Source organism: Uranotaenia lowii, unplaced genomic scaffold (assembly GCF_029784155.1).
Source record: "Uranotaenia lowii strain MFRU-FL unplaced genomic scaffold, ASM2978415v1 HiC_scaffold_471, whole genome shotgun sequence".
NCBI classification, from domain to species: Eukaryota; Metazoa; Arthropoda; class Insecta; order Diptera; family Culicidae; genus Uranotaenia; species Uranotaenia lowii.
The window spans coordinates 1-19869 of record NW_026598391.1 but is presented as its reverse complement, the minus strand read 5'-3'; the positions used below and the strand labels follow the sequence as shown (position 1 = coordinate 19869).

At 37.4% G+C, this 19869-nt stretch overlaps 2 protein-coding genes across 3 annotated transcripts; one reads left to right on the top strand and one right to left on the bottom strand.

Annotated features, from left to right (window-relative positions):
* The first annotated feature begins 234 nt into the window (after nucleotides 1-234).
* On the top strand, nucleotides 235-10586 carry LOC129760154 (zinc finger MYM-type protein 3). Of its 2 annotated transcripts, none has more exons than XM_055757741.1 (8): nucleotides 235-541; nucleotides 3225-4367; nucleotides 4708-8217; nucleotides 8280-8405; nucleotides 8472-8593; nucleotides 8655-8790; nucleotides 8859-8958; nucleotides 9029-10586. In XM_055757741.1, exons 2-8 carry the CDS (start codon nucleotides 3323-3325, stop codon nucleotides 9201-9203), a joined length of 5214 nt encoding a protein of 1737 aa, XP_055613716.1. In that variant the 5' UTR covers nucleotides 235-541; nucleotides 3225-3322; the 3' UTR covers nucleotides 9204-10586. The 2 variants fall into 2 exon arrangements, with proteins under 2 accessions (XP_055613716.1, XP_055613717.1); XM_055757742.1 differs by lacking the exon at nucleotides 235-541 and adding an exon at nucleotides 2384-2570.
* A 266-nt stretch (nucleotides 10587-10852) lies between these two features.
* On the bottom strand, nucleotides 10853-12077 carry LOC129760156 (39S ribosomal protein L19, mitochondrial). Its single transcript, XM_055757746.1, has 2 exons — nucleotides 11870-12077; nucleotides 10853-11803 (listed from the first exon to the last, which is right to left on the bottom strand). Exons 1-2 carry the CDS (start codon nucleotides 11937-11939, stop codon nucleotides 10935-10937), a joined length of 939 nt encoding a protein of 312 aa, XP_055613721.1. The 5' UTR covers nucleotides 11940-12077; the 3' UTR covers nucleotides 10853-10934.
* Between the last annotated feature and the right edge of the window lie 7792 nt (nucleotides 12078-19869).

Genomic DNA, 19869 nt, shown 5'->3' with positions numbered 1-19869 from the left:
TTTTTTAATTTTTTTGCTTTAGGGTAAACTTTTTTAACATTTCATTATTTTCAATATATTTATGTAGGTATATTCAATTCGAATACAGTGAAAGTTTATAAAAAAAAACCCGGGAAATTTCCAACTTTCAAACCGACAGATCAAAAGCTCGCCGGCTGCCGCTGTGACGTCACGTGCAGCAGCAAACGACCTGGTAGCTGGCTAGACTGGCACACCGTGTCACAGTAAGTTTGCAACAAAAAGAGTCGGTCCGTAACACCGTCACTCCGGACAGTCGGATACATTTTTCGATAGCCGATCGCGACAAAAGTGCTCCAAATTAGTCGCAAAGTGTCACGGAACAGTGCCGAAATTTAGTGAAAGTGTTTTCCCGCTGCCGGGACCAGTGCCGAACAGTGAAAATTGATGTGCAAAAATTGTTCCCCCAGGAAGGCGTCATTTTCTATCAGAACTTTGCTGCTGCTTCGAGGCAATCGGAGCCGGGCTAGAAAAATTACACTCATTGACAGCGGCGGAGAGCTTTCGCTTGACGGAATTTGAGGTAAGAGTAATTTTCTTGCATACGGTTGAAATTGCATCACCGCTCTCGAATCCCTGCGACTGAAATGGTTAAGTCCAGCGCTAAACGGCAAAATAAAAGATATTTTATTTTAAAAGTTTTTGATTTAGATTTTCGACAGCATTTAAAATTTTGAATTGGTTAAGCTTTTTAGGTTTTATTTTTAACTATCGGTGTAACGTATCGCAAGGGCATACATGCTTATATCAGACCAGCAGCAGAGTGGACGTTATAATGTTTTAGGTTTTAGCAATAAATACGAACTGAATTGACTTACTGGTGAAACCACGTCATATCAGGTCATATCCAGATGTGAATGTTATTTTTTTTAATAATTGAAATGACGGTATAGCAAGATCGAGGAAGTGATTTGGATTTTCTGGCAGTTATTAGTTGATTTCATTTTGGATTTTTAAAATGACAGTTCGGTATCGTTTTTTGAATACGGCGAATGCGCCAACTGTTAACAAATCCTTATTATCACATAAATGCGTTAAACTCTTTATTTTACATCCGAAAATATGATCTTTTAATTTTTCTTATTTTAGTGAAGTTAAATTTATTTTTTTTAAATAAGGCGAATAGCTTTTTTTATGAGTGTGTAATCCCACAGTTCATTCGCCCATTTCCCTTCGAAATTTCGTCGCGAACAAAAGGGCCAATAGTTATTTCGAGATAACAAAAGGGCATTGAAGTTTTTTAAATTTGTTTTCCAGGACGAGGAGATGTTAAAATCAGTTTTTATAAAATCGTTGAATGTGCTAATGTTTTCATGTGATCATTTGGACCCGCTTTCAAGCCGAAATTTGCTTGAATATTGCTTCTTTAATGAGTGATCCAAAAAGCGAACAGTCATTCTGCAATTCAAAAGGGCGCTCCAATTTGGCGAATCAACAAAATGAGAGCACTAGTCTGTGGTAAAAGGGCCCACAGTTTTATTTATTAATTTTTTGAAGTGATTAGTACGTTAAAGCTATATTTATCGATCGGGTGATGAAATTAAATCAATTTGAAAGCATTTTAGCGACTTATTTAGTAAAATGATTGTACGCAGCTAAATAGGAAATTGATTTTATTTTCTGAAACTTGAAATGCGTTTTCCTCAAAACAAAGGTCTTGGCCCATTCGCCGTAATCAAAAATCGATACCGAGTTTTAAATAAGGGTGTAAACAAATCCAGTTTCCTGCAAATGCTTTACAAATTTGTATTAAACCCTTTTATTTCTTCATATAAATTATGCTAAAATTTTGTAATTTATTAACTTAAACGTAGCCTATCAGTTACAATGAACTATTAATTCAGGTTAAGGAAAACAGATTTGAAAAAAAAGATGGGTAAACTTTTCTTATATGTGTTATTTAGAATTTTCCAAAAAGGGGTTCCGAATTCAAAACCTTGGGGGCCTAGTTCGATCCTTGGCCTGTAAGAAGGTCCCATGTCAAATTTCAGCTCATTTTTCAAACCCTTACTAATGGGTCGCTCAAAACCGTTGAAGTTTGTATGGAAATTTTATACACATAATTCATGCTATTAAAAGTGCTCTATTCACTTTTTGGTCATTGTTCTTTGATTTAAATGTTTTTTTTTTAATTTATTTTGAGGGCACGAGTTTGGATTTTTTTTAATCTTTTTAAGCTTACAGAGACGTAAACTGGCAACACTGGAATGTTAATCAAAACAAAATAGCACGCTCAGTCGCAGGGGCGAAAGCTTTCGATAGTCGCCGCCGCCGCATCCGAAATGTCATCGCGTTTATGCAACGAGGGGTCCTCGGATATATTCGGCATTATGCGGAAGACCGAAAACCTCCGCGAGAGGGGAAAACAAAATGGTGTGCGCTTGTTTTTGACACATTAAGGTGTTACGGTGCGGTGAAAAAACAAAATATTACGGAAAAAGCGAACCTCCGAAGGGGCGTTTTTCGCGCTAGAAGAATCTTCCGGTGGTAAGATTGCCGGTCAATGTGAAGGTTATCAGTTTATTGAAACCCTGGCGCGTAAATCTGCTAAGGTAATTGAGGGCGGTGGAATCAATTTTTATATGCCCCGTCAGGAGCGAAATTTGTCTATCGGTTTGCTGACGAGCGGGAATTCTGGTCCAGACACAAGGTGGAAGTGGAACAAAGCGATTGAAAAACGCTATTTAGAATGTAGGGAACCGTTTTCATCGGTTTCCGGTTAAATTATAATGTTTTGAATTCCACGAAAAGTGATAGAAATTTGGCCGTCGGATAAAACGCGGGAGTCGCGTTTTTCTTGTGTGCGTAAAAGATTTCCGATTTGCTTCCTCTATTTGTGCGCCGCCAAGTAAAGCTGCTCTGTTGCCACTGCTGGTTGAATCGGGTTGGGTTGTGTAGGGGTGTGGGCGGTAAATGTAAGAGCTCACAGACCAGATTGGCTAAATGCCGCGAAAACGTGTGCTAGACCCATTCGTATCGTTTCGAGGGGTCCGGTTTCTCATTGTTTGTGTTTGGATTTGATGCCGGTGCATACAAACCCTTTAAGGGTTTCATTAGGTTGTGAAAAAATTATATTTTATTATTTTAATGATACTTTAGAACATTTAAAATAAATTACTACCCTTCTCAAAACAGTAAGCTCAAAACTTAAGAAAAAGGTTTTTTAAACGTTTAAGCATTTATATTTTCTTTTCTGTTATTTTCAGAAAACATTCATCGGAACGCAATCGTCTAATATTAGGTTTCCCAAAAACAGTATCATATTTAGAAAACTCAAGTTTCATTCACAACCTTCGCCAAGAGAATGGATGAATATAGCGATCAAACCCCTCCGGCGGACGAACCGGTTACAACCGCTGCAGAAGGTGAGCCAGCTTCAACAGCGGAAACAGATCCAACCGTCGGAGAACATGCTACGGATCAAGAGACACTCGTTGAAGCACACCCGGAACCGACGGATGAAGGTGGACTGTCTATAGAACAAGAACTGGAAAGCATGGAACAGGAAACGGAGCCGGGAGCGGTCGATGCAGGACGAACAGTCCATCAAGAGGTAATCCAAGGAGAAGAGGTATCCAACTCAGAAACATTCGATGAAGAACACGTCGAAGAATCTGAGACAGCTGTTGAAGAGCAGGGGGTTCAAGACGCTGTCGATGCTGCGCAACCGGATGAGCTTGCTGGAGCTGACGTTGTGGAAGGTCATGAACCGGCTGACAGTCAAGAAGAAATTGAAAAATCCGCGTCAACAGAACAAATGGAAGTTGATCAAAGCCCTCCTGCTCACGAAGACGAATCACAACCTTGTGATAATACTGTAAACGACGATGGCGGCGGTGGAGGTTTGGAGCAGACTAGTCGCCCGGAAAGTAGCGCTGCGGAAGAATCCAATACTGGTGTAGACGATGGAGATAGTTTTACGCCAACACTTACCGCAGTCGAAGAAAAGGGCGAAAGCCAATACGTCGATCAAGAAGAGGAAGCCGAAACGGGTGATAAAGACCGCCGGGTGAATGAAAGCGAACTGTTAGATGATATCGAAATGACGAACGTCGAAGAAAATCAACCCCACGGAGAGGGAGAACCGATGGATGAGACGGACAAGTCGCACGATCGATCGACCACGTTGGATCCATTCGATCAGGTCAAACATGCCGAACAGTCCAAGGACGATTCCGCAACGCAGCACAATGAGAGCAGTATGGCCGAGGAAGAAACGGCGGTAGCCGCCGATACCACCGAAATGGAAGAGGACGAATCCCATCATGATGACGATGGCGATGACACGGCTGCAACGGCCGATGCGATGAGCGAAACCGTTGCCACCGAGGGAGGTGACCATGCTGAAGGTGAGTATTGCATCAATGTTTGATAACATGACATCAATCAAATTCAGGTTTAAACTCAATTGGGTTGATAGGAACGGCTTGAAAAAGATTGAATAAAAGTTGAGGCTTATTCGGGTGTCGCGTGACGTGAGATTACCGAAACATTTCTACGACTTGGCTCATTTAGGTGCCCTTGTCAAAATGTGTTATTTCGGAAGGGCTTCAATAAGTTCCCAAAGTTCTTCAGAAGAAAAGTTTTATTTGTGTAGGGCGATTATTTTGCGACATCTCACTTCACACGGCACGCGTAATTGGCTCCATTTGTGAGTGAAGAAAATAACCGCTTCTATATTTATTCCAGAACACACCGAGGGCGTCGATGAGGTGACCGAAAGCGAAGGCGTGGATGAGCATGTGTGTCTGCTGCCGGACGATGAGCGTGAACCTTCCGAGGCGGACAAGGAAAAGGCGCGTGCCGTGGCCAGTGCAGATGAAGATAAAGATGAACCTTCGGGCACCACCACAGATACTTCGGCGGATAAATCGGCTGAGCAGCAGCAGGAGGGTCAAGATAAAGATCAGGTTGATGGAGAGTCGGCCGATACGGAAAGTGTTGCGGCTGAGAAGGAATCAGAAAAGGACGGCACAACTGAGGAAGCTGAAGTTCGATTGGAAGCTGGGGCTGATCAATTGGATGAAACGGAACCGGACATTGAACCGGTTGCTGATGCCCCACCACAGGTCAACGAAATCCGCGAGGTTCCGGAACCAATGGAGTACACTTGTTTGAAATGCAGCGCCACCAAGATCTGCGAGTATAGTTTGATTCAACAGGACGGAGAAGAGGCAAACTTTATCTGTTCTTTCGATTGTGTCCAGTCGATGCGTACTGAAAACCCTGGTCGATATGTGCTCACTCAGAAACGGGTATCTATTGTGCAAATATTTGATTGCGAGGAACAATGTCTGCGGTGCAGTAAAACCACAACATGCAAATATCGTTACCTAACTGGAAAAACCACCGAAGGCGTCAAGTATAAATACCTTTGTGACATGAAATGCGTGGAGCATTTGACCACAATCAATGGTGAAAAATATGTACTGAAGAGAAAACGTTATCTCATTGACGAAAAGATCGAAGCAGAGGATAAAAAGTGCATACAATGTAACGAGAATAAAAGTTGCAAATACTTTTTCATGCAAGATGAAGATGAGCTGTTCATTTGCCATGAAGATTGTCTGAATCTTTTGATGACGGAACATCAGGATTTGTTCCGGTTGAAACGTAGATCGGTGAGGGTACGGGACCTGCCTAAGCGTGTTCCAAATGAATCGGAAAATCCTCCAGAACCCGCTAGCAAGTTTGTGGCACGATCGGAGGAAGAGGCGGAACATGCTCGCCTAGATAGGGAGGCCAGCTACATGAGACGTTGCGCACAATGCTTCCAACTGATTCAACTGAACGACAGAACCCTGCAGTGGGAAACGTTGGATTTCTGTAACGAGAAATGTTTAGGAGTTTATCAGAACTCGGTCGGTTCTAACTGTGCCATGTGTACTAATCCAGTTTCGGTGACCAGTTTGGGCAAATACTGCGTACGATTTGGTTTCGATGTACGTCAGTTTTGCCGTTCGAGTTGTTTGGATCAGTACAAGAAGAACCTGAAGGTTTGTTCCTACTGTCAGCGAGATATAACCGTTGGAGATTTGGGATTCCTGGCACCCGTCGGAGATAAGGGTTTGTTCAAGGATTTCTGCACCCAGGCGTGCTTGAAAAAATACGAAGAAGTTTTAGATCCATCAAAGCGACAAGTTATGCATACTTGCGCTGTCTGTAATCATGAAAAGATTACGAAAATTAACGTCGTTTTGGACAACCGAGAGCACTTTTTCTGCAGTACCCCGTGCTTCTCAGCGTTCAAGTTTGTTAATAATGTGAATCCGGACGAGTGTGCCATGTGCAAAATGTACTTCGAACGAAAGTCCACAGATTCCTATACTATTTTCACCTCTGATCGTGGACCGGAAGGAGCGCCGTTCTGTACAAAGATTTGCATGAACCTCTTTATTATCACCAACAGGAAAATAGTATCGTGCAACTGGTGCAAAGTTAAAAAGTATAACTTCGATATGATTCAAAAATGTGTCGGTAACATGGCAATGTGTTCTCTCAATTGTCTTACATTGTGTGAAGTTTCCGTCAACGCACTTTCGATGAAACAGATCCACTGCGATCACTGCAAATTATTGAAAACGCCCCAGTATCATTTGACGATGAGTGACGCAAGTGTGCGAAATTTTTGTACCTACCAGTGCGTTATGTCTTTCCAAAGTCAGTTCAATAAGACTCCCCTGACAATTGATTCGGAAGAAGCTAGGAATAGTCCGGTTCCAACTGGTCTTCCGAAGCGTGTGAAGAAAACTGCTACCCTACCAGCATCAGCATTGGCCGCTACCTCAGCGACGTCACCGGTACAAGCTACACAAACGTCTGCCAAAAAGGGCCGACCCTCACGGACAGCTGCCGCCGTGGCTAACGCCGTACTGAACTCCAGTGATAACCTACCGGTTATAGCTTCGGTACAATCGCTAGCGTCACCAGGGACAGCGGCATCATCGTCGAACCTTAATCGTTCAACCCGTTCCCGTGGTCGTCCATTAGGCACCTCAGACCTCAACTCTTCAGTTGATATGCCTCAGCTGCGGGTTTCATTGGAACCACTTACCGTACAGTTGGCCAGCAAAGAAAAGGAAAAGCCACCGCCACCGCCCAAAATTGAGCATAGAACACAAATCGTCACAATTCCCCCAGAGCCTATTAAGGTAGCAAACGCAACAACAATGTGTAAACCTATTCAACAATCCAAAGCTGTCAGTTGTCGACCGGTGCAGTGTAACGTGGAGTGCCAGACCGAAGAATGGCTGCAAAGGAAAATTGTCATTCCAATTCCAGTACCGATATATGTTCCTACACCTATGCACATGTACTCTTTGCCTACTCCTGTTCCAGTACCTTTCCCTCTGCCGATACCTGTCCCAATTTTCATTCCAACTACACGAAACTCCGCCAACGGTATCATGAAAGAAATCAAGAAGATTCAGGACAAGATGCCCACAGATCCATTCGAGGCTGAGCTGCTCATGATGGCCGAAATGGTAGCTGGCGAAAAGAAAAAAGACGACAGCGATTCAGATTCCGATGATGGTGGAGCAGCCGATCAGTTCACAAGCACCAACAACGACACAATCGAAAACAACACTTCGTTCAATGAAGATCTGGTTCAAATGGCCCTCAAGATGGCCTCGAACGACTTCGAAGATCCTCCAGTGGATCTAGAATCGGCCATGCAGGCAAACACCATTGCCCACCAACAGCAACAAGCTGCCCACCAAGGCTACGACGACGGATCTCAGCAGCATCTGCACCATCATCAGCTGATGATGCTTGAGCAGCAACGACAAGCTCAGGCAGCCGCAGCTGTCGCAACCCAGGCTCAACGGGGTCGCAAACGAGCACCGGCTACTCCACGCGCCAATAACAACAACAATCGTCAGCAGATCTCGCCTAACAAACGGATTAAGCGGGAACAAATTAGTGAACCTTCGCCGGAACCACCGCGGGAACCCGTCGAAAAACCGGACGCCAACATGTGTCTCAAGTATACCTTCGGCGTTAACGCTTGGAAGCAGTGGGTGCTCACGAAAAATGCCGACCTCGAGAAGAGCACAATTCGGAGAAAACCGTTCAAGTCGGAAATCCTGCAACTCACGGCGGACGAACTCAACTATTCGCTCTGCCTGTTCGTTAAAGAGGTGCGGAAACCTAATGGCACCGAGTACGCCCCCGATACGATATACTACTTGGTTTTGGGTAAGTTGTGTTGCACTATTTACATAGAGTTGTTTAAGTTAATCATTATGTCTGGTTTATAGGTATTCAACAGTATCTGTTTGAAAATGGACGTATCGATAACATCTTTACCGATCCATATTATGAGCGGTTTACGGATTGTTTGGATGAGGTCGCCAAGAAATTCTCCGTTTTGTATAACGATTCTCGTAAGTTTCTGTTTTGTTAACACGAATCATTACGAATTCTAATTTTTTTTTTTTTCATTTACACAGAATATATTGTAACCCGAGTGGAAGAGGAACACCTATGGGAGTGTAAACAATTAGGTGCCCATTCCCCACATGTTCTGCTCAGTACCCTGATGTTCTTCAACACCAAACACTTCAATCTTACGGTAAGTTATCCCTTGTATCATCATTTTCGTTATGTGCTTATAATAAATGTGTTTCCTACAGACGGTCGAAGAGCACATGGAATTAAGCTTCTCGCACATAATGAAACACTGGAAGCGAAATCCGAACCAGGGTGGAGCAAAAATGCCTGGTTCACGAAACGTTTTGCTACGTTTCTATCCGCCTCAGTCTTCGCTGGGTGAGTTATTTTTTTTCTATAGATGAACCTTGAAGTTTTAAAATTGATTTAACCTTTTCTTAATGCAGCTGCGAATTCTCGAAAGAAGAAAGTTTACGAACAACAAGAGAATGAAGAGAATCCGCTGCGATGTCCGGTGAAGTTATACGAGTTCTACTTGTCCAAGTGGTAAGTTCAATTTCAATCTTTTTCAGTAAACTACAGAAACAGAATGTAAAAATGTGTTTTTCGTCCACAGTCCGGAAAGCGTAAAGACCCGCAACGACGTGTTCTATCTGCAGCCGGAACGTTCCTGTGTGCCCGACTCTCCCGTTTGGTACTCGACACAGGCTCTCAGCAAGGAGGCCCTCAGCAAAATGTTGCATCGCGTTAAGATGGTGAAAGAAATCAACATCGCACTGCTCACCAGCTAATGAAACGAGACCCAGAACAATAACGAGATAGATGGTGACATCAACTCTACCAACAACAACTACATCAACAAAAGCAGTAAAACGAAGGGCGGTAATAAAGTGGCAGCTGCCGCGGCCGTTGCTGCCGCTGCTTTCTGTACGATGAACCAGCAAGTGGCCAACGCGCTCAGTTCACTTCCATTCCGTAACTCCCAGTCGACAGACGAAGGTAGCGCCGTCATCATTGGAAACTCATTTGGAATCACCAATCACCAACATCAACAACAGCAGCAGCAGCCTCACTCCGGCAACAACAACAACAGCTTTATGGCCAACAACACAACCCGTCCTCCACCGCCACCGGATTACGATTATTACTACAGCGATTACTATCGCCGGTGGAGTGGGATCATGAATTTCTACAAGTAACCCCTGGGCAAGAACAGTTAGATGATAAATCGCCTATCTTTCTCACTCTCTCGAAGATTCACCTACTTGGAGGTTTGCCCAATGAAGGGAACTTTTATTCGTTCCCGATTGTACATCAGGAAGAGTGTTTCCAAAGTAATCGTGCCAAGCACCAGTCAGTGACCACTTCTTCCTTCTCTTCTTCAATCATAATCAATCAAAAATAATTGGGAAGATTCGTAATTTTTCACAAACCTATGCGAGCATTATTTTTTGCCGTAAAATTTATAAGTTTTGTTGTTATATTGATTTGAGTCAGCTCAACGCGTGTGCGTAGATTTTATTTAAGTTACAATTGAAAAGGAGGAAAAAAACAGAAAAAAAAATAACCGGAAACACTTATATTGTTCTTAGGTTGAAATGCTTTTTTTAAATTTAGGTAAGAGACTAATTTTGCCATTCAGGTAAACGAAAAACCGGAAAACCCCGAATGAACGATAAAATTTAATGATAGTGTTTAAACCTCCCTGTAAATATGACCCTACAAGATTGCTTAATATAGTGATTAGCAGTAAATGGAAATCTTATCCTTTGTAATAAACTGACAGACAGACCTTCTACGCTCCTAAGAAAAAAGAATGAAAACAAAAAATCCCATTAAAATCAAAGCTACAAAATTAACATGGTATTGATAAAGAAGCAAAAATATTGAATCTTGAATGAAAGATTAAGCTATTTAAAAGTAAAACATAGATTCTAGTAAACGAACACCTGTAGATGGAAGAAACTAATGAACGCAACACATCCACATAAAACATAAACAAGAATTAACAAAATCGTACCGATACACACAACACACATCTTTTGCTGTTAACAGGAGAAAAGATACAAACTCTATGAAATTAATGTATTTCTATAGTAGCAAGCTCGAGAGAATCACAAAGCTAAAAACCTTTCCCAATGGAGTCATGAGAAAATAAACATTGATTAAAGTAACAGGACTGTGTTGCTTTATGTAGAACGCAAACGAAATTCCACATCTTTTGTTTAAGTTCACTAATACTCAGAGTATTTAATTCACTTTATTTTGTCCTAGTTTAAATAGCAGATCTATGTATCTCCTATTTAGAACAAAATGCAAAAAATTAACAGCTTGTTCTAGAATTCTTTTGGTATGACCAAACGGCTTTCTAGCTGGAAATTCTAATTTCATACTTACTAAATCAATCAAGGAAATTTCTCTAAAAAAAACCTTTTAACTGGTCAGTTAACCACATTTACTAAAATCTATCTCCACACATTTGGTATATCGATTAACATAACCATAACTACAAACCATCATCCTTAAGCCAGCTTCGTCGGCTTGACGAACGTCCGTTTCCGCTTCAGCTTCTGTCGTGTCAGTTCCAGCTGATGCAGCTGGCTGTACACCTCGGCGAAGATTTCCTTCTGTTCTTCCTCCGGAATCGTGCGGCGATACTCTTTCATAAGATCGTACTTCTCCCATGGCGTAGCCAACCTCTCAGCCTTCAGGCGTTTCTTCTCGTTCGTGTGTTCATCGACGTTGGCCACGCCCTGCAGGTTGTGACGCTCCCAACGATCATACCAGGGGCGAGGTTTCAACACCACCTTGATATCGTTCACCGGAACAGAACTGCCCTCCGGTAAGGTTTCCGGTTCCATATTCAAATCGAAGGTGCTGTACTCATCGAGCGCATCCCGCAGATACAACAAATGCTCGTCGACACGCTTTTCCAGTCGGAGAACTTCAATTTTCAGCAGTGTCGGGTCGTACAGATCGTAGCTAACCTCTATGCCCTGGTTGTCGATTACGTTCCGCAGTATGAAACGCGCTCTCAGGCCACACTTTTCGCGCATGATACAAATGCCAAGGAAGCGGGACGTCTTACCGACAGCGTGAATGTCTGAACTTGTGACCGCCACCACCGAACCGACGTAGAATTCCGGAACATCGATGTTCGATCTCCGGTCGATCATGTCCATGCGTTCCAGCTTCTCCCGAATGGGATTGCGCCATTCAATTTTAGGATCCGGCAGAAACTCTTGATACACGAATCGGTAGTCCGGCGGAATGATACTCTTCCTTTCGGCACCACTCGACGTAGGTGTCCCGGATGAACTGGGGACACGTGGGGACGATTGGGTGGCCGCTGGAAGCGGCTCAGGTTTGGTGGAGAAAGCACTCAGTAGTTCTAAAAATGTAACACATAAAATGTTTTGATGCTGCCGGTTTTTTTCCAGATTAAAAAAAATCTTACCTAATCGTCGAGTACCTCCTCGGATGAAAACTCCACTTCCGGAAATCAACTGTTTCTGTAATAAATTCATGTTGATCGATGAGTGTAAGCAATAGAACGATACTGGAGGACGATTTAAGTTATACGCAAACTAATTTTCTAGTAGTTTTGATCAAAGAATTCAACAAAAACTTATAATGCACATTTTTTGGAAAAAGTGGACACAATTTTTGGGTAGCTTTTGACAGTTTAGCAAGAGAGAAGACGATGTGCGGGAGAAAAATGAAATAAACAGAGAGGAAAATTAGAGCTCGGCGCCGACGCCTACAGAAATGTTCAACGGAATGCTTGAAAATTAAAAAAAAAAAGTTAATTCGTAAATCGTTTGACTGAAAAAAAAACATGATAGGTAATAGTTTTAATATATAAGAAATTTAAACATGAAACACCATGAATTCACTTTTATAAACATTACTGAATCGAATACGAAAAGGAAAAAAAAATAAACAATAAAAAATATTCCTGTTTATAAAAGTTGAAAAATTATTTAAATTTAGTGTAAACATAAAAAAAGTCAAAAAATATACTAAATTCCTTTACAGTTAAATTTAATGATTTCAGTACAGCAATGTAAATTTGGTCATTTTTCTACACAGCAAAAAAATTTCTAAAAGTATACGCAATCTAAAAAAAGAGTGATCTACTTTTTGACCAGTGTGATTCAAAATTGATGTAATTTTATACCTTTTTGATCTATTTTTGAATCGTTGGTATAAACTTCATTTTGTATGATGTATGTTTACACGCCCTGATCTAAAAAATATATCTCAATATAAAATTACATCGAAAACAATGTAAAACACGGCAGATCCATTGTTTTCCATTTTTTCGCGGCATAAACTGTTCTGTTTTTATCCGAGATGGTGGTTTATTGTGCGAAAAGAAAAAAAAAATCGCTTCCGTTTCGTGCATCGTTTTCGATCTAAATTTACTCGATTTTTTCTTGCTGTGAGGTTTGTTTATTAAGGCATTTTACTTATAAAGTTTCATTTTGCCGAGTGGATTACTTATTAATCTAGATGTTAGTAGAGGGGAAGATGTAATAGTCGCGTAGTACATTTTTTCATATTTATAAATTTTGTTTTATTTTATCATTGGCATTCTATTTTAATAACTTTTGAATGATTTAAAATTTTTGTTCCAAAAAGTTATTTTTGGAATTTTTTAACAATCATTGTTATTTTTGTTATTTTTCTATTTTTGTCAGTTAAGTAAAACTTTTCATTTTTATCATTTTAGTAATTATTAAGTATTTTGTCAATTTATATCATTTCTTTATTTTTTTTTTGTTTTGACATTTATTATTTTTTAAGATTTTCATCATTTTCTAATTTTTTAATCTTTTATTGATTATTGTAATTTTGGTTATTTTTTCAGTTTTGTCATATTTTTTTGTTTCGGCATTTTTTCTTTTTTTATTTTAGGTATTTTTAAATGTTTTGTAATGTTAGGCATTTTTTTTTGCAAATTAGATATTTTTTTCATTTTTATTATTTTTGAAATTTCTATAAATTTAATCAGTTTTAGCAATTTAGAACATTTTTAATGTTTTTTGTTTTCATTTTTACAAATGTGCCTTTTTAAAATTTTGTCATTTTAGTATTTCCGATTCTGAATGTTTTGTTGTTTAGTGTCATTTTTGTCTTTTATTTTATTTTTATCATTTGCGTCATTTTGGTCTGTTTTTCTCTTTTGTTATTTTGTTATTTTTATCTTTTTTGTTGTGTATGTCCTTTCTGTAATTTTATATAAATTTTTATATTTTTTTTTCAATTATTTAAGTAAATTATTAATTTTTTTTCTTATTCTTGCAATTTTTGGTATTTTTAATTTTTGTCATTTGGTTGTTGTTGTAGATTTTCTAATTTTAGTCGTTTTTATATTTTTTTATTATTATTTTGAGGTATTTATTCTATGTTTTGTTGTTTAAGAAAATTTTTGTTATTCTTGTAAACTATGAATTTTTGTCGTTTGGTCATTTAAGTAAATTTCGAATGTTTTGTCAGTTTTGTCATTATTATCATTCAAGTAATTTTGGAATGTTGGTAATTTTCGTCATTTATTCCATTATTGTCATTTAATTTTTGTTATTTTTATCATTTTTGCCATTTTTGTTGTTCTTGTCAAACTTCATATTTTGGTCAGTTTTGTGTCTTTTTGTCTTTCTTATTGTTTTGTTATTTTAGATATTTTTAAATGATTTGAATATAAATTTTTAACATTTTTAATTTTGTCATATATGTCTATTTGGTCAAACATGAAAACAAGCATTTTTAACATATTTTACATTTTTGTCATTATTGTCTTTTTTATTAATTTTCCTTTTTATTTTCAAAAATGACAAAACAAAGAAATGATAAAGTAACAAATTTTAGCCTTGAAACATGGCCAAATTTACAAAAACTCCAAAACATAAATACAATTATTACATAATTGAAATTGTAGTGACCCTTGTATGAATTTTCACTTTAAAAACACCATTCTTACTTTTAACTGAATAAAACGCGACATTTATTAACAACGTTGGTTATACGAATGAATGTTCGGTTTTTCTCAATCGTATGAAGGACGAAACCTCTCGCGCTCTCTTTTTCTCATTAGCCGATGTTACACTCTACCCATGATTTAGTCATGTTTGAGTGATTGCTTTCGTCAAAGTTGGTGATGAACAGCAATTTTAATTAAGAAATGTGAATTATGTATAACGAAGAAGAAAGCGTTTATATTCTTGTTATGACTTATATCTGTGTAATTCTAATTTGTATTTTCATGCACATCATTTCCTACAGAAATTATTAAATTTAATTGTATATTTTTGTAAACTAGTAATGATTTTTATTTTCTGTCGCTTTTGTAAACTTATTGTTTTGTCATTTTTGGTATTTTTAAATGTTTTGAAGTTTTGTGGCTTTTTTTGTCATTTTGCCAATTTGTATGTTTTGTACGCTCATTAATTAATATTAGTCATTTTCATCATTCTTGAAACTTTGTCATTTTCGTCAATTTAATCATTTTTGTACTTTTAATAATTTTAGGTTGTTTTTTTTTCAAATTTTTATCATACTTATTTGTCGGTTTTTGTAAATCAAGTCACTTTTGTCATGTAATGTAAATTACATTATGTAATGCGTAATGTAGGTTTTGACATTTTTTTTTGTTTTTACCATTTTCGCCATTTTGATCATTTTTTTTAATTTTACCATTTTTGTTATTTTACAATTTTTATCTCATTTGATATTTTAGGTATTTTTGTCATTTTTGTAATTTTATCGAAATTTTTCTATATTTTAAAATTTTATATTATTTGTTTTTTAATGTTTTGGTATTTTATTAATTTTTGAATGTTTTATTTTTACTCTTACAATTTTTTAATTTTTGTCATTTTGTAGTTGTTGTAGATTTTGTCATTTTTGTCAATTTTATCTTTTTTTGTTTTTTGAGGTTTTTAAATAATTATACATTTAAATATCATTTTTTATAATTTTTAAGGATATCTGTATATTTGGTGGTTAGTGTCATTTTTATCATGTTTGCTATTTAAGTAAGTTTCAAATGTTTTGTCAGTTTTGCAATTTTTGTAATTTTAGTAATTTGGTTATTTTTGTCATATTTGTCATTCAGTTATTGTAAGTTTTGTTATTTCAACTCCTTTATTTCTGTCATTTGGTAATTTTTGTAAAATTTGTCATTATCTATTATTATTGTCAATTTTTTCATTGTTGTCATTTTTTATCCTTTTTATGTATGTTAGTTTTTTTTTCAAATTTCATTTATTTTTTTTTGTTTTTTCGTAGTTTTTATCATTTTAGTAATTCTTGTTAGTTTTGGAATTCTGGATGATCTGGAATATCTTTCATTACACAACTCAAAACATCTGCACAGAAAAATTTTTTAGCTATTACGTGTCACTGAAACTGCAAACTTTTAAAATAAATCAACCTGTAATTTTAAATTGTTTTCCTTGAAAGTTAACGAAGATTCATTTATTATTACAGCAAATGTCCTGTAAAAAAGTTGTACACTGAAATTTAAATGACATGTAAAATAACGGTAAGTGTCCTGCTATTTTTTGTTACAGGACATTTGCGTAATTTTACAGGAAATAATTTTTGCTGTGTGGTTTATTAAAACAAATAACTTTTGTTTAACTCATCATTTTGCTCGTTGGGAAATTTTAATTTTTAATATATAACTTGCTGCAAAAATTAACAAGAAATAGTTTTTTAATGAGTCAAATATCAATAAAAAATCAGACCAAGAATATTCGCCACTGCACTGCCTACAATTTAAGAAAGTCCATTTCATTTATCCGAAACGATCGATTTTTTGTAATTTTTGTCATTTTTGTAATTCTTGATATTTTTGGAGTTCGGAACGATTTGGAATATCTTCCATTACACAACTCAAAATATTGGTTTAGGAAAACAAACAACTTATTTTAGGTAGGCTCATTATTTGCTCGATGGAAAATTTTAATTTTTCATTTATAACTTGCTGCAAAAAGTAACAAGAAATAGTTTTTTATGAGCCAAATGTCAATAAAAAACAATCTTACCATGAGTATTGGCCACCGCACTGCCTACAATTTCAGGAAGTCCCTGATGCTTTCCATTTCATTTAACCGGAACGATCGGTGCGTCCCATCGTCGGCTTCAATGAAACTTAAAAGCAAAAATTTAAGCCAAAACTGATGCTTTTGATTGAACTTTCGCCCAACGACGACATTGGCCAACACCAGGAGGCTTGAGGATTCTCTCTGACTAAAACAAACCGCAGTCATGCAGTCAAACTTGCCAATTTCGAAGTTTCAAGGTAAAGGCTCCTATTGAAGATGGGAGTCTGATAGCAAATGTTATGTCGAACATTAGGAAAAAGCTTAACAACGGTACAACTGCCTCAACAGATTAATGGAAGCATTCTCACCCCTTGCCGGCTGCCTTCGCAAATAGCTAAAGGATTTTCCACTACATTTGGGCCAAAACTGTAGCGATTCAGGGAAACAGGAGGTTTTTCCGCCGGCCACCCGTTGAGATCTGGCCCTTCACGCTGCAAAGCCGGCTGACGGTCGTTGTCGGTCTGTTTGGCGACTTTGGCGGCAGCCGGATTAAATCGTGTGCGGTTGGTTGTTATTAGAGGATTATATCCGGATTTTCCCTGTTGGCGGTTTACGTTGCAGAGAGAGGGGTTCTGGAAGAGTCTTTCCATGCGCAAGCTTGTTGGCAGATTTTTGTCCGATGTTTTGAAGCCATTTGATCGTTTTCAAAAAAAATTCTAGACGAATAACGTTATCAAAAAGGATGATTGATTAGCTTCAAAAATTAACAAACCTTTATTGTGAAACTGTTGTTTATTTAAATCTTGTGGAATAGTTATTGATTCCTACTTGTACCGAATCGAATCTGAGCAGGAGTTATTAATATTTTAACCATCATCTACACGCAATCGCTCAAACAAGAATCTCTGATTAGCTCACAGCTGTTAAGCATGTGTGTTCGATTCTTATGGATGCGGCTCGTCGATAGACACGTAAACACTCAATAAATCTTCAATTTTCCTCACACCCTCTAAATGGCAGTCGAGTGAGAGGGGGAAAAAAGTTTCCCCTAAAATGAACCGGCCCAAGCCGAAACGAGTAAGTAATTAATCTGCAGTCACACAACATAATGCTCCCCACCACAACAATGCTGTACAGTAGTGTACAGCAAACAAAAATAGGGAGCAAACCACATGACGAACTCGAATTCTCCGAATGGCATTTCGGCGCCTAGATAAGGGGGCACAAAACTTAGGCGTATGTATCTGCTTAAATGAGACAGAACAAATTTTTCTGTTCCCTAGCCCCGAAAGGTCTGTAACTAATTTCGTATTAGGAAAAAGTAATGAATACCTTATGGAATACAGCTAGAGACTCGAAATAAAATCATTTTTCTTGTGCGCCATGGCATGGGGCAACCACATCGTCTCGCCTTTCTTGACCGCCAAATACGTGCAACAAGAAAGGAAAAGTTCCGGAGGAAAATTCCCAAAAGTGTCAGCCGCCAGCCAACATGTGTTGCGTGTAAAGATAGGCAGGAATCAACCGCCTAGAGTTAGCCTACACGTAGTTCGTACACAGTGCAAGTACACAGCAGCAACATCGATCTTTTACACTTTTGTTTTCTGTTTCGCTTCTGAACATGCCAACAAATAACAAACTAATGAATTTGTACGAGGAAGTTTTCCACACCTTCGGTGGTTTGATAGAAAAGGGTCGCACAGTGGTCCAAAACCCAGAAAAGCTGGCAGAAAGTCGATTTTGAAGCGCTCATAATTATCTATTCAAATATTTCATCGTGTTCCGGCATTTTCAAGCTAAATGAAACCATGAAAATGATAGTCTTAAGTTTACCCGTTTCGGAGTTTTCAAAGAAATGCTGAAAAAAGATTGAATATTTTTTGACAAATTCGCAAAGATTTGCTTGCATTGAAAAACGAATAGATATTCAAATCGCGAATATATATTGCTTTGCAATTATTTTTATATTTTTGTTAGGCATATTTTACACTTTATCTTATAAAAATTTGTGATTTGGAATAAAGTTGAATTTTTTTATATGGAAATTAGTTGCAAAAAAACGATAAATATTTTGAATTTTATAACTTCAACTAGAGATTTAAAAAAAAACTCCACATAACTCCACTCTAATTTTACGTTGGATAGATTCTCACATTTTTGGGCTACAAAATATGGCAAATTGGGCTGCCTTTTTTTGCCATTTTTGGAGAACGACGTCAAAGAGTTGAACCACTTTTTTCATCAAATTTGACTTCTTAACCAATTACCTCCCGGATTACGAACTAAATTGATATTTAATTGGATCTCTAGGTGAATTTTTCTCAAAAATCCATTCGTCAAACATCTTTCCATATTTTGAAGCACTATCAGTATGAATTTCTGTGACATTTTTACTATTAGGAAAACTCCCAAGACATAATTAAATTACGGTTTCTCAAATATTCTTCTAATTATTGTTCAAATCATAGAACCTTTTTTACTGTTCAATATTCATGAGAACCAATTGAAACTTTAAAAATTGTTAGGAACTTTTATGGTATTATTTTAAAAATATGAAATAAATTAAAAAATACCTACATATTAAATGTTAAATTAAAAAATGTAGAAAATATGAAGCAAAAAGTTTGTATTTCTCGTTTAAAATGTAAATTAAGTGTTTTGTGTTAAAACAACCATTGATATAATAAATCAACATTTAAGAAAAAAAAGCCTACAAACCTTAATTTCAAAATTTCGATCAGTAGTGGCAAAATTGTTGAACAATTCTCATCTCTCATAAAATTTCTATATTGACTCGTTAATTAATGAAAAATTAAAAAAGTGATCAGTACTAGAGCGTTGTCAGGTCAATCTGTATTGATTTAATTTCATATGTATTGTAATTTTGAGATAATTTAAGATTCAATTAACTATTCTAGGATGTGATAGATTTTGCAGCAATCTGTTGGGAAATTTTAATACAAGAATTTACTTACTGAGATATTAAAATAAATTAAATTTTTCTAATTCTTACAATAAAAAAAAAAATTTAAAAGAAAATATGAAAATAATATGTAATTTTCGTGAAATTATGATTATTGAACAATTTTGAATGATTTCAGAGCAAAAATTGTTGAAAACAGACTTTTTGCCAGCTTTTTTGAGAATTGGACCACTGTGGGTCGGCAGGTCTCGGGAGAACACATGTACCTCCTTGCTGAAGCCCAACTTACCCCCTTCACAGCGTTGCACATTTTCGTCTTCCTTCCTTAAATTACCACCCACCACGACTAATCGACTAGGTACCTACACCTAGGCGAGAAAAAGAAACAAGTTTCCGTAATTGTTTCGAAAGAGTTTGGATTCGGTATAAAAAATCCGTTCCTTACACATTTTGTTTTTGTAATCACAGAGTGGATATAGCAAA

What these genes read in the sequence shown, in the direction of transcription:
- LOC129760156 (XM_055757746.1), bottom strand. Translation starts at nt 11,939, where the DNA reads ATGAATTTATTACAGAAACAGTTGATTTCCGGAAGTGGAGTTTTCATC. An exon ending in AGGAGGTACTCGACGATTAG is followed by an intron (nt 11,804 to 11,869) that starts GTAAGATTTTTT and finishes TTACATTTTTAG; the next exon opens with AACTACTGAGTGCTTTCTCC.
- LOC129760154 (XM_055757741.1), top strand. Translation starts at nt 3,323, where the DNA reads ATGGATGAATATAGCGATCAAACCCCTCCGGCGGACGAACCGGTTACA. An exon ending in GATATACTACTTGGTTTTGG is followed by an intron (nt 8,218 to 8,279) that starts GTAAGTTGTGTT and finishes TCTGGTTTATAG; the next exon opens with GTATTCAACAGTATCTGTTT. An exon ending in CCAAACACTTCAATCTTACG is followed by an intron (nt 8,594 to 8,654) that starts GTAAGTTATCCC and finishes TGTTTCCTACAG; the next exon opens with ACGGTCGAAGAGCACATGGA.